Genomic DNA, 15,315 nt, shown 5'->3' on the forward strand with positions numbered 1-15,315 from the left:
TGACCTTCCTTTTCTTGAACTCCTCTTTGACAGTACAGCATCGGTTCTTTTGTGGTCATCATTTTCTTGAATTCCTCTTTGACAGTACAGCATTAGTTCTTTTGTGGCCGTCCTTTTCTTAGATTCCTCTGTGACAGTATATCATTGGTTCTTTTATGGCTATCCTTTTCTTGGATTCTTCTTTGATAATACATTAGTGGTTGTCTTGTGGCCATCCTTTTCTTGGATTCCCCTTTGACAGTACAGCATTGCTTCTTTTTTGGCCATCCTTTCTTGGATTCCTCTTTGACAGTACATTAGTAGTTCTTTTGTGGCCATCCTTTTCTTGGATTCCTCTTTGACAGTAGAGCATAGGTCCTTTAGTGGCCATCCTTTCCTGCATGACATGCTGTTGCATCTTTCTCTAAGTTTTTTAAGTCTATATGCTTGCCTTGAATTTTAGATTTGTAAGTTTAAATTTTTTTTTAAATTAAACTTTGTATATGTATATGTAATTCTGTTATGTATGCATGTAACACTGTGTGTATCTATTTATGTATGTATGTCTGTGTGTGTTCATACAAGTATGTAAATATCTGTATTGTATACATATATTCTGTGTACATTTTATCATTATGTGGGTATTACAATACTGTCTTTAAAGTCTTGTTTTAAAAATGTATGTTGTGTATCAGCGTATGTTAATATCTCAATGCATATCTTTATGTCGGAAATAATCCATTTGTTCATTATATGCTTTTGGTTAATTGTTGTGGCTCTTAGAGATAGTATTCAAGTACCAAGCTAACATATTAGGGTAGTTAAAGCTAACATATTAGGGTAGTTAACTACTAATAGTAACAAAAGATACAGTATTAACCTCAAACATAAGAGTATTTAACTAACAAAAGATACAGTATTAACCTCAAACATAAGGGTAATTAACTACTAATAGTAACAAAAGATACAGTATTAACCTCAAACATAAGGGTAATTAACTACTAATAGTAACAAAAGATACACTATTAACCTCAAACATAAGGGTAGTTAACTACTAATAGTAACAAGAGATACAGTATTAACCTCAAACATAAGGGTAATTAACTACTAATAGTAACAAAAGATACAGTATTAACCTCAAACATAAGGGTAGTTAACTACTAATAGTAACAAGAGATACAGTATTAACCTCGAACATAAGGGTAGTTAACTACTAATAGTAACAAGAGATACAGTATTAACCTCAAACATAAGGGTAGTTAACTACTAATAGTAACAAGAGATACAGTATTAACCTCGAACATAAGGGTAGTTAACTACTAATAGTAACAAAAGATACAGTATTAACCTCAAACATAAAGGTAATTAACTGCTAATAGTAACAAAAGATACAGTATTAACCTCAAACATAAGGGTAGTTAACTACTAATAGTAACAAGAGATACAGTATTAACCTCAAACATAAGGGTAGTTAACTACTAATAGTAACAAGAGATACAGTATTAACCTCAAACATAAGGGTAGTTAACTACTAATAGTAACAAGAGATACAGTATTAACCTCAAACATAAGGGTATTTAACTACTGATAGTAACAAAAGATACAGTATTAACCTCAAACATAAGGGTAGTTAACTACTAATAGTAACAAGAGATACAGTATTAACCTCAAACATAAGGGTAGTTAACTACTAATAGTAACAAGAGATACAGTATTAACCTCAAACATAAGGGTATTTAACTACTGATAGTAACAAAAGATACAGTATTAACCTCAAACATAAGGGTAGTTAACTACTAATAGTAACAAGAGATACAGTATTAACCTCAAACATAAGGGTAGTTAACTACTAATAGTAACAAGAGATACAGGATTAACCTCAAACATAAGAGTATTTAACTACTGATAGTAACAAAAGATACAGTATTAACCTCAAACATAAGGGTAGTTGCTAATAGGTACAAAAGCACCTAAACAACATAAAAGTAGTTACTAGCAGGTACAAAATTACCTAGCTAACATAAGGGTAGTAACTAATAGGTACAAACTATTTAATCATTTCCTATCTATTTTTATTAGTTTTTAAAAGATGTGAAACCTTCCAAGGCATCTGCATATAATATTTTTTTTATTGTACCCTTCAACGCCTATGTAATGACCAGTTACTGACCTGTTAAAGATGAGTTCAAACGTAGAAGTGACCATGATCTGCCAAGCTCCCAAAGGAATGTTTTTTTTTAGCAATTACCGTAATGTAATCTAGGATCTATCAGCTGTAATTACAGTTCATTACATCGTTTTCTGCTGTATTCTTTTTGATGTCGTTTGGCCGAAAGATGATACTGAATAAACACAGAGATCAGAGTCAGACTTTATTTTTTGTGATTTAGGGAATTGGTTCTGGCTGTTAATTAATTAATTGATTCAAATTCTTTTACTATCAATTCCATTGAAAGCCGTATACAGGTAAAGAGCACATCGTTGTGGAGTTTACCACAGATGTCACTTGATGTTGTCTCCATGAATCGTAGTTTGGTGCACGTCTTGTATCTGAATTACGTATTTGGAACAAAATATTACAACTTTTATGTGTTATCTGTAGATCTTTTTATTGATCTAATAATTTGCTTTTAAAAAAAATACAAAGAGACTTGCAAGTCATACACAAATCTTAATTAAAGCCAAACTGTAAACAGACTGAAAAAAGGCCTTGCAGTTTGTGTATAGAATTAAAATTGGAAGCCAACAATACATTTTAAGTCTTTTTAATGTGTAAGGCAATTTTGGTTTGATGTTTTAGACAAGTTGTTTATTTAGTGTTGGGCAATTTGGATGTTGTAATACAAAACCAAAAGCAAGCAGGTGAGTAAAGTGAATTGTGAGATGTATTGCATCAGAAGCTATAGGCAAACATCAGTTACTTGGAACCGCACCCACTGAATGATGCTTTTTTGATTTGAAAAAAAGATAATTGATTATCCACTATATTAATATACATGATAGAAAATATTACATTGTATTGTTGCTCCATGTGTGTCTGTTACATTTTTCTGTTTCTGCACACAATAACTTGTGTTGTCCAACATTTACAGTTGTCACACATTATGAATGGCTTGCACATGGTTAACTGAAAAGAAAACAAATGTTTCTGTACAATAAGTTCTCCCCAATGTACAGTTACCAAACTTTGTGGATTTTTTACACTTGGGGTAAGGAGAAACCTTATTGATTTCAAGTCTAAAGGGGAAAAAAATTGTTTCTGCAAAATAATTTAGCTTTACAGCTCAGACCTGGACCAAATTTCATGGATAGCACTGCACTAAGGTTAGAGAAGAAGCATTTTGATTTCAGGTCATTAGGGCAAAGGGCAAGGTCACTGACTGAAGTATAGTGGTTTTGAAACAAAAGTTTCAGTGTTGGCAATATGATTTCACACATATTTCTGAATGACCAGCATATTTTGTAAGATAGAAGACTGTACATTTTTGGATCAAAGGTTAATGGTCAGGGTCATGGACTGAAAGAAGAAAAATGTTGTTTGCAAGTAATGTTAATTCAAGGCCATTAATTCAAGGCCATATGTTATGACAACAGTTTGTGTAGGGCTTGCACTCAAGGTGTAAAAGAGACCTGTTGATTTAGGATGATAGGATAAAGAGGTGAAAATTCAAGGGGATTGTTGCTAAAAGATAAAGTAAATTAATTTTTTTCCACAATAAGTTTTTGACTAAACTCTTTGGGAGACTAGGTGAGTGGAATAAAGGCCATTGTCATAGTAAATCTAATAAGAAAGTAATGGTTTATGCAGAGTACTAGTTTTGGTCAAAACTGCCTTATTTGACCAAAAATCCATATCACTCATTATAGTCCAGAAGCAACTAGGCCTTTGTAGTGTATGCACAGAGTATATTAAACTTGAGGTTGATGCGTATTTTATTCATTATGGTTGTAAGATAAATCCCAATCATTGGTAGAGCCTTTTGTCATACTTGCAGTGTGGTATCAGGATTCTTTCGCTGTTCCTCCCTGACCCACCTTCTGACTCTCTGGCAATGTCAAGGTTATTTGCAGTTCTTGGTTAATTTTTAAGTATAGAGTTTTTCTGTTCAGCATGGTTCATAAGCCCCATACTCTGAGAGATATAGCTGCCATGCTTAGATTGTAAAATCTGTAAATTAAGGTCTCTTGTTTAACATTCATGCAGTCCTGCACTCCTCTTTACCCTCAGGCAAAGCCAGGGTGATTTGAAATTGAAAACATGTATCTGTACAAGGCAGGGGAGTAGAAAAGACATAATTCATGGAATTTATTGTTAACTAGTGTATCATGAAGTGCCCACTACCAAAACAAGTAAAGTACAATTGGTCTTGAGACTAATTAATTGAAAGTTGTTTTGTCCAGATTTTCAGTGTGAACTTTTTAAGTTAATATTGTATCTATAAAGCATTTTGGCAAAAGCAATTGAAGTTTCAAGCTTTATTTGTGAAAGTAGAATTTTATTAGGAGTTTAGTGTTAGTTGCAATTGTTTTTTATGTTACAGGTGAGATTTGTCTTTTCTACCTGGTCTTTTACTCATGCCTGGCAGGATTTTTTGCTGCCATGATGGCAGTGTTTTATCAAACCTTGGACTGGAATGTTCCACAGTTGAGAGGACCAGATTCCTTACTCAGACAAAATCCAGGTAACAGTTGTAAAGGAATTTTTGTTTCCTAATTCAACATGCTCAAAGTTTGCCCAAAAGAGTCATCTAATTTGCCTGATAAAACTCCAGTGAAATGCAGCATTTTCCTTTGAAGTTCTTAAAAGATAATGTTATATTATTAATATTCAACTCCATGCAGGGGCTCAACTTGTAGATCCTTCATCCTTGTGAAGTTTGCAATGCTTTCTTGCATCGAAAGCTAAACAACAAATACTTTATTGTTCATGAAACTTTGAGACTACATTAGCTATAAAGAGATTAATACATTTATCTAGTGTTTTACCTGAAAACCTAGTGGATGGGAGCACAGTGGATCCTGAATATAAGGAACAGTCAGGGATATGCCAAAACTATATACAAGGTCAGTATTCTTGATGCGCTTTACCTGTATATAGAGGACAGTCAGGGACATGACATAATTATATACAAGGCCAGTACTCTGTATGTGCTTTACCTGTATATAGGTGACAGACAAGGGACATGATAGAATTGTATATAAGGTCAGTACTCTGGATGTGCTTTATCTGTATATAGAGGACATTCAGGTACATGACATAATTATATACCAGGCCAGTACTCTGTATGTGCTTTACCTGTGTATAGGTGACAGACAAAGGACATGATAGAATTGTATATTAGGTCAGTACTCTGGATGTGCTTTATCTGTATATAGGGGACAGTAAGGGATGTGACAGAATTTATATACAAGGTCAGTACTCACAATGTGCTTTACTTGTATATGGAGTAAAGACAAGGCACATGACATAACTGTATACAAGGTCAGTACTCTGGATGTGCTTTACCTGAATATAGGAGACATTCAAGGATATGACAACATTGTATTCAAGGTAAGTACTCTGGATGTGCTTTATCTTTATATTGGGGACAGAAAAGTGACATAACAGAGTTATATACAAGGTCAGTACTCTCAATGTGCTTTACCTCTATATAGGGGACAATCAGAGACATGGCAGAATTTATATACAAGCTCAGTAATCTGGATGTGCTTTACCTGTATATAGGGAAAGACAAGGGATATGACAGAGTTGTATTCAAGGTCAGTACTCTGGATGTGCTTTACCTGTATATAGGAGTCATTCAAGGACATGACAGAATTTATATACAAGGTCAGTACTCTCTGTGCTTTACCTTTATATAGTGGACAGTCTTTATGTGCTTTTACCTATATATAGGAGAAAGACACAGGTTGTGACAAAATTTAAAAGGCCAGTACTATCAATGTGCCTTGATAGCAGATGCATTTATGATTCTGAGTATTGCATAAAATATGAAAAAGTTGAGGCTTTTAAGAATAATAGGATTCCTTCTGAATTACACTTTATAAACTAATTTATGTTAAGTAAAAAAGAAAATCCAGAACTAAGATTGTCAGCATTAAAAAAGATTGTATTGAAAATGTTAGTGCAGTAACATGCATGGGGCTTGTCATCAGCAAATGATTTTAAATTAAAAACGCCCCAAAAAATCTTAGAACAATTGACCTCATCTGAAGTTAAAAGGTTTTGATGACAGTATTTGATTCCAGTACATAGTAGTATGATTGACAGTGATCTGGGGTGAAGTCCAGCTTTAGAATTGCCTTCATGTATCTTATGTGCTCTTACTTGTAACATATATATTTGTGGTAGGATAAAAAGAACTATGTAATAAAATCAACATGAACTGGAAGTAGAGTATCTAATGTTTGTTATTGACCTTTAACTTTTCCTCACTGAAATCAGCATTTTATGGTGTGTACCTTAATTGGGATCACTAATTAATATTATAATTTGGATCACTAATTAATATTATATTTGAGTCAAATCTAGCGACCTCTTTACATTTGTGAACGGTGTAATTTATTTGATACTCAGAACTGCCATTATGATTATAATGAGGGTGGCTGATACCAATGACTGCACGTATTATTTTGATCAAATTGCAGCAGATCGTATGAGTATAAAACCAGTGCTGAGTGAACTAATAGTGTAATGGAACCTACTGGAAAATAGTCAACAACAATGTGGGCCTCACAAATGTGCATGCATTCAAAAAGCCTGCACCATATTAGGTACTGAGATCTTACTAGGCATCACATCCTTACATCACCATTCCTTTCAGTATTACAAAATGGAAAGGGTATAAGTGAATGGATCAAATGACACTCGTTGCTGGTCTACACTTACACCCAAGGTCACTTTATTGATCTTCAGTGACAAAGACCTTGTTGTATTGTCAAACAGTATAATCTTAACTGCACATGTGTGCATTGTGTTTGGTTACTTCACTTTATAGAAAAGGACATCAAACTCATGTTACCTGCCTAAAAAATACCTGTCAAAAGTATGACATGAAGATCAGTGTAAGCAAAAAAAAAGAGTCCTGATTAGCTAAACAAAGAGAGTCCTGATAAGCAAAACTAAGAGAGTCCTGATAAGCAAAGCAAAGAGTCCTGATAAGCAAGCAAAGAGTCCTAATAAGCAAAACAAAGAGAGTCCTGATAAGCAAAACTAAGAGTCCTGATAAGCAAAACAAAGAGTCCTGATAAGCAAAACAGAGTCCTGATAAGCAAAACTAAGAGTCCTGATAAGCAAAACTAAGAGAGTCCTGATAAGCAAAACTAAGAGAGTCCTGATAAGCAAAACAAAGAGTCCTGATAAGCAAAACGAAGAGTCCTGATAAGCAAAACAAAGAGTCCTGATAAGCAAAACAGAGAGTCCTGATAAGCAAAACAAAGAGAGTTCTGATAAGCAAAACATAAGAAATAAACACAAACATTAAGAAAACAAGGTTAAAGCAAATAAAAGAATTCGGATACCTTGAAACTCTCTTAATTCACAGAGGATGGAAGAATATACAGAGGAATCGAAACAAGAACTCAGAAAGCCAGTAATGTAAATTATCAATTATCCCTTCCTAAAAACACCCTAATATACCCATGGAAGCAAAAAGACAACTAATAAATACTATATTCATTCCAACTCTGTGCTATCAATTCCAGATGGGCACTAAACAAAAAACACTTGCAAAAAATCACCAAGTGTGAAAAGAGATGCTAGGGTAAATTGGTAAACATTACCAGAAAGGGTCAGATATTGGAACGAGATAATTAGAGAAACTGCTTGAAGAAAACATATCACAGAATACATTGAGACAGTGAGTCAAATGATTTGGACACCACATCTGAATGAACCCCAGCAACTCACAGCTTAAACTTATCTAGTCATCAGAATAATCTCCAACAACCCACAGCTTAAACTTATCTAGTCATCAGAATAGACCCCCAACAACCCACAGCTTAAACTTATCTAGTCATCAGAATAAACCCCCAACAACCCACAGCTCAAGATTACCTAGTCATCAGAATAAACCCATAATGACCCACAGCTCAAGCATACCTAGTCGTCAGAATGAACCCTCAACAACCCACAGCTCAAGCTTACCTAGTCATCTGAATGAACCCCCAACAACCCACAGCTCTAGCATACCTAGTCATTAGAATGAACCCTTAACAACCCACAGCTAAAGCTTACCTAGTCATCAGAATGAACCCTCAACAACCCACAGCTAAAGCTTACCTAGTCATCTGAATGAACCCCCAACAACCCACAGCTCAAGCTTACCTAGTTATCAGAATGAACCGACAACAACCTACAGCTCAAGTTTACCTAGTCATCAGAATGAACCCTCAACAACCCACAGCTCAAGATTACCTAATCATCAGAATGAACCCCCAGCAACCCATAGCTAAAGCTTACATAGTCATCAAAATGAACCCACAACAACCCACAGCTCAAGCATACCTAGTCTTCAGAATGAAGCCCTAACATCCCACAACTCAGCTCACAAGATAAAAAATAAGGCTTTAAAGCACAAGCCTCACATCTTGCTCTAGACCAGAAACTCTCCGTGACACTTCATGGCACAAGCAGCATGACAAGAAGTTTTTATATATTTATATGTTCAGAATAAAGTAAATGACATAAAGAACAAATTGTGTTCATCTGCACATTTTTTAAAAGAAGCAATGTAAAATTTACATCTGTACTCAATCTAATTTACAAACAATGTTGTGTTCACATAATACTCCCTTCCATACCTTTTGTACATACATGTAGACAGGTACCTTGCAGAAACAGGTGAACAAATTTTAAAGGCAAATTAACAAATTTGCAGCAGACAGGATCAAGCTGACTATTGAAATAACCAAACATTATGCTGTCAGCAGGCAGAACTAGACATAGTCAAAACAATATATGACATTTCATCCAGTGGGAAGATATATAGATTAATTTAATTAAGTCAGGACAAGCATATGACAAGACAAATGGGGCAACATCCTGTCAGTCTAAGGAGCCTACAGCAGGGCAACATCCTGTCAGTGTAAGGAGCCCACAGCAGGGCAACATCCTGTCAGTCCTAGGAGCCTACAGCAGGGCAGCATCCTGACAGTGTAGGGAGCCCACATCAAGGCAACATCCTGTCAGTGTAAGGAGCCCACAATAGAGCAGCATCCTGTCAGTCCTAGGAGCCCACAGCAGGGCAACATCCTGTTGGTTTAATAATCATACATCAGGGCAACCAAACATTATGCTGTCAGCAGGCAGAGCTAGACATAGTCAAAACAATATATGACATTTCATCCAGTGGGAAGATATACAGATTAATTTAATTAAGTTGGGTCAAGCATATGACAAGACAAATGGGGCAACATCCTGTCAGTCTAAGGAGCCTACAGCAGGGCAACATCCTGTCAGTGTAAGGAGCCCACAGCAGGGCAACATCCTGTCAGTCTAAGGAGCCTACAGCAGGGCAACATCCTGACAGTGTAAGAAGCCCACAGCAGGGCAACATCCTGTCATTGTAAGAAGCCCACAGCAGGGCAACATCCTGTCATTGTAAGGAGCCCACAATAGAGCAGCATCCTGTCAGTCCTAGGAGCCCACAGCAGGGCAACATCCTGTTGGTTTAATAATCATACATCAGGGCAACATCCTGTTAGTCTAAAGATACTACAGCAAGGCAACATCCTGTCAGTCTAAGGAGCCTACAGCAGGGCAACGATTCCTGTCAGTCTAAGGAGCCTACAGCAGGGCACCTTCCTGTCAGTCTAAGGAGCCTACATCAGGGCAACATCCTGTCAGTCCCCCTGATTCTCCACTATCACATTCCATCATCTCAAGCAATCTGTCTTCTGGGACAGGTTTTTGAGCAAACAAGTCAAGTACATTGTTCCGGCCAGGAAACACTCCAGTGTTCAGGTTTATAATGCCAAGTGGAAAATCTTTAGCAATAGGTGCAATAGAAAACAAGGTTACCCAAGCTGTCCCTTTATAAACACATTGGATGATTTTCTTCTAATCCTTTGTAAAGATAGAGAATGCATGGTTTTCTGTTATTAAGGGCAATTGGGCAGCCTATCCAACATGCTCACATTTTCATGGTCTGGGCATGGGTTCATATCCAATTTCTGACTTTGTCAGGTATTTTAAATTGCAGAGACTGGTGTCTTTTTATCTAATGCCCAGATAGAATGAGTCTCGCTTGATTGTTGTGGTCTTCAACAAAACCCAGCTATGAACCTTAATGTTAAGTTTCTTTCTAGAACTTTACCCTGAGGACTGTTCTGCTGCTTTTAGCATCAGTGAGACAGATGAGCAAGTTTTATGCTTTGTCGACAAAAAAAATATTGTTTATGGTTCAGTGGCATTTATGTGTCGGTTTATCTCCTTTGCCACTCAGGCGTTTTAGCAGCAAAACAGCTTCCTTTGTTATGATGTAACTCACATGATCGTTGGAAATCTCACATGATCCTTTCCATTTTTGCTCTGTGTTAAAGGTCTGAGGCAGAATGACAAAGACCAACAAATCACCTCTGCACCTAAGCAGGCATGCTTATGTCATCTCCACCATGGAGGACTGGTCAATATTACTGATTGATATTTGAACAGTTAGTGAATGAATACCGCCATTGAAAAGATGGAGACACCAAGAATGATTTATAATCAGATACCATTTCAGGAATCAGTGATCTCTATTTCAAATATACTTGGACAATTATATAATAATTTCAAAGCCATGTATATTCAATACATTTATAAAAGGTTGGATAATTTATTTTGCAGTAAGTTTACACTTTTACTTTGTGGAAAGAAATCTGAATAAACTTGTGCATGGACTTGACAAGAGACGCACCTTGTTGAACTTTTTTTGCAGTGTTAGTTTTCGCAATAAACATGAAAAGTCATCCTCTGAGGTATGGACAGTTAAATTCCAGATGACAACCACTTCTGTTTAGGAAACAACAACACTGAATTTACACTTACATGTGAACCACGTGTTTAGTCCTAAGCAGCAGTGGCCATTCGCAAGTCAAAATATACATGTACTCATATATGAATTAGTTCAGTTCTGACAGCATATGTGTGCTGTAAGGGACTAGCCATTTAATTTGTGGGGCTGGATTGTTCTTTCCAACTTGGGTACTTTTTGTTATTTCATTTCATCACAAGATAAATTTGTTTCATTTGGAAAAGGAATGAAATGATATCCTTTTTTATACCACAGATCAGAGCAAGTCAGTTTCTTTGAAGCTTTTACCCCCCCCCCCTTTAGAAAATTAAATAGTTTCTCCCAAAAAAAGACTTTACATCAGCAATTACTCTGTAGAAATAAAGACAGTGACCACTGTCAACACTGTCATACAATATTAGCATAAACAAATGATGTGTTTCAGCTTGGGAAAGGTGTTTTTCTATCACAGTAAGCTATCTGATTTAATATGCTATACTTGACAGCTCCAATTATGGTCCTGACATTTTCTATCACACTAAGCTATCTGATTTCACATGCTTATACTTGACAGCTTTTCAATCACACTAAGTTCTCAGATTTGACATGTTATACTTGACAGCTCCAATAATGGTCCTGACATTAACACTGGAAGTTTGATAATCTTTCCTAATTAATCTGACTTCACTTTTTTGTTAAAATGCATAATAATGTGGAAAATTGTCAAATCTTTGATGTTCAGAGATTTAAATTTTTCCAACAAATTTAGGGCATTCTGTGTCGATGCCTCCGCATTTATCCTAGCTCATTGTAAGAGGAAATTACAAAAAAAATTTTATCGTCATAGTAAATATAATCAGTCATGGAAATGATGTGTCAATAACCTATTTGTAACATAGATTCTTACAATTATTTCAATGCAGATATTGAAGTATAGTTTCCTGTTTGTGACCGTTGAAGCTTTTGCCTATCAAGGAGATAAATGCGAACTTATCTCCCTTGAATTGTATTTGGCATCTTTTTTTATGTGATTACAGTGGCCAGGTGGATAAAATGTGACACATGCACACACACACACACACACAAACACATGAGACTTTGAAATATGAAGCAGTGAGTTTTCACCCCCTAGAGGGAAAATTCATTTATTCTTTCTCTTACACGATTACATACTATATAGTGTGTAATTAATCATCTTGCAACTAAGGACCTTTCTTGATTTCAGTTTGTGTAAGTATAGATTTATAATGGGTCAGATTTTAATATTTTAATTCTCAAGATATTACTAAATATGTCTCAGAATGGCATGCGTCAAAAAAAGTAAATTGGTTAGCATTAGTAGGCATTTTAGTGTTATTTTTTAAAGTAACAACAGACATGCAGATTTCTTCAAGATATAATCAGAATCAAGAAGAACTTAAATGGCAGGTACATCTTGTTAGATCTTTTCCCCACTGTTGAATTCTGAAAGGCAAGAATAAATGTAGATACAAGCTATATCTACAGCAAGGGAACCAAATGATAGAGAGCTGTAGGTCTCATTCTTAAAATCAGGTATTCACATTACATCTTTGTTAACTTGTTCAGAGCAAATCCATTGCCCATTTTAAACAATCTTATTGTCATCTCTCATTCTCTCTCTCTGTGTCTCTCTCTCTCTCTCTCTGTCTGTCTGTCTGTCTCTCTCTCTCTCTCATCTTTACCAATGAACAGAGACTAACATTCATTTATGTAGTTCCCCAGCCTACTGATCTGTTATTAAGTATGAATGCATCTTCTTTTCTTCACAACATATGGAAATTAAATATGAGAATGAACTTAACTTCATCATGATCTTTGTAATGCTGGAACATGATTATTTAGCTTTAAGAAACAATTTTTGTTTATGTATGTTCATGCAGCAACCACCAGAACTATGCTTTCTCAGGTTTTAATTACCCCTCTGTAATCGAGAGATTGGATGTCAGAAGAAATTGTACATTATGATAATGAGACCTCATGCATGGGGTAACTATCAGAACTTGTGTGATTTTATTTAACTTAAGTAAAAATGCATTTTATTATTTTGTAAATATTTTTGCTATTTTATCTTTCTTCATCATTCTTTTCACTGCAGGGGTGCAGTATCACTGAGTTTCATGTAACAGTAAAGTGTATTGTGCAAGCTGCAGCAAAAATAAGGAAATGAATGTGTCTGCACATTCTGATAATGTAGTTATGAGACAGAAAGTAATAAAATTCATTGTGCAAAATTTTGCATTAGATGTAATAAAATTCATTGTGCAAAACGTATTAGATGTAATAAAATTCATTGTGCAAAATGTTGCATTAGATGTAATAAAATTCATTGTGCAAAATGTATTAGATGTAATAAAATTCATTGTGCAAAATGTTGCATTAGATGTAATAAAATTCATTGTGCAAAACATTAGATGTAATAAAATTCATTGTGCAGAATGTTGCATTAGATGTAATAAAATTCATTGTGCAAAACGTTGTATTAGATGTAATAAAATTCATTGTGCAAAATGTTGCATTAGATGTAATAAAATTCATTGTGCAAAATGTTGCATTAGATGTAATAAAATTCATTGTGCAAAATGTTGTATTAGATGTAATAAAATTCATTGTGCAAAATGTTGTATTAGATGTAATACAGTTTATGAGGCATTAGCATTACATTAAAATTATCTTGAGTTTGATTTGGCATTTTGTCTATTACATGATCTTTATTAGAAAGAGAAAATGTTTAAGCATGTAATTAGCTGTTTTTCAGAATAAAGAAGCTAATTGCTTCTGAAAGGGATAACAATGTAGATAAATTGGCGCCTCTCTCTCTCGTAATTTGTGTAGTTCTTCAGAGCATGCTTGTAGGGTGACAAGCAGTAAACTATGCTCATTTTATTGAGACTGCCTGTGTGTGATCATCAGTATGGGTGAAATGATAAACCTGTGCTGCATATCGATATGATTTACAATACACAGCCTGCAATACCATACATATTGATATATATATTAACTTGATGGTCTTTCCCCCTTTGGAAGGTAGCAGGTTCCCTTTTATGGATGCTGACATGCTGGTTTTTTTCCGGTATGCAGATTATCAACAGATTTGTAGTTATATAGATATATATATATATATATATATATGCATGCAATTCTCATTGATAACAGTATAACAAAAATACTTTCAAACAGACTACCTGCTGGTTCTCATTGAGGTATATTCAAAGTTTTACGCCATTTAATGGTGGCTCCATTTAACTCACTTCAGCTGCCAGGCTCTTTGTTTCGCATGGCATGAATGCTTTGAAAAATGTCTTATTACCACTTTATTGTGTCACTCAAACTTGGAAGACATTATAATGTTTTCTCCAAGGCAGGAAATAATGCAGTTTCCTTGTGCTAAGAAAATCTCATCTATAACAAATCCAGGCATGGGAATAAAGATGAATACCAACAAAAATCTAACTTGTGAAAAAGGCTGTTGTGACCACACATTTTCATATTTGGGACTTTTAACTAATTTGGGGGAGTTCTCACAAATTTTGCACAATTAATGCAATTGCACACATTGACAGCATCAATTAATTTTGTGCAAAGTTCCTCTATTGCCAGTATTTTCTGTTTGTAATACAGAGAATAAGCTACATTACTTTCTAGTTGTTGGTCATTGTTCTACCTGGACTGGAACAAGCATTAACCATAAATCAGTCTAACATATTTCACCATGTGACTCACCGGAAGTGTTGCTTTCAAACTGACCAAAGTAGACAAGATACAATTCAAGGTAGAAACTTCATTTAAATGTGGTTATTAAATGAAGAGTAAAGGACTTCATTATATGTGTGGAACACATTTGGAAGGTGTCCTTTATGCTGAACATGTTGCTGGATTACAAGAATTATCATGGAATGCAGAGTGGCAGATTGTGAACCATGTCACTGTGTTCATTTGTACACGGCAAACAAGTATTCTCTGTAGTATTTTCGTTTTTGCCAGCAACAATGAGTGCCTGTGACTGTAAATTTTGTTTCAGAATTGTAAATTTAAAGAATAACAAGGTCAGCTAAAAATAATTATCCATGACTGCAGAAGAATAAAAACTAAAATAAAGTGTACAGTATGTATCGTTTTGTATCATTTATCCATCTCTTGTATTAATATGTGTTAAAGCAAAAGTATTGATTCATCGACATATCAATGAATTGTTTCACCCCTAGTCATCAGTGGCAGCTCTGCAAGAAAGCATGGTGTGCTGAGCTGTTCTCTGCAAGCTGCCATACAGAACTCCACTAGGATATGCAGAGAGATAGTGGACTTTTTTTGTACTCTTTTCCAC

General features: G+C 35.1%; 1 protein-coding gene across 2 annotated transcripts in view; it reads left to right on the forward strand.

Annotated features, from left to right (window-relative positions):
* The window catches only part of LOC149776930 (sodium/potassium-transporting ATPase subunit beta-2-like), a 48,344-nt gene that overhangs the window by 8,270 nt on the left and 24,759 nt on the right, over positions 1 to 15,315 (forward strand). The window contains exon 2 of one of the 2 annotated variants that reach the window (XM_089942670.1): positions 4,521 to 4,661. The exons of the other annotated variant lie outside the window; for it this stretch is intronic. Coding sequence (XP_089798796.1) covers positions 4,521 to 4,661 — 141 coding nt within the window. The remainder of the gene's footprint in view (positions 1 to 4,520; positions 4,662 to 15,315) is intronic. 2 annotated transcript variants of the gene reach the window in all.

Source organism: Sinohyriopsis cumingii, chromosome 18 (genome assembly GCF_028554795.1).
Source record: "Sinohyriopsis cumingii isolate HCF-2022 chromosome 18, ASM2855479v2, whole genome shotgun sequence".
Classification (NCBI taxonomy): Eukaryota; Metazoa; Mollusca; class Bivalvia; order Unionida; family Unionidae; genus Sinohyriopsis; species Sinohyriopsis cumingii.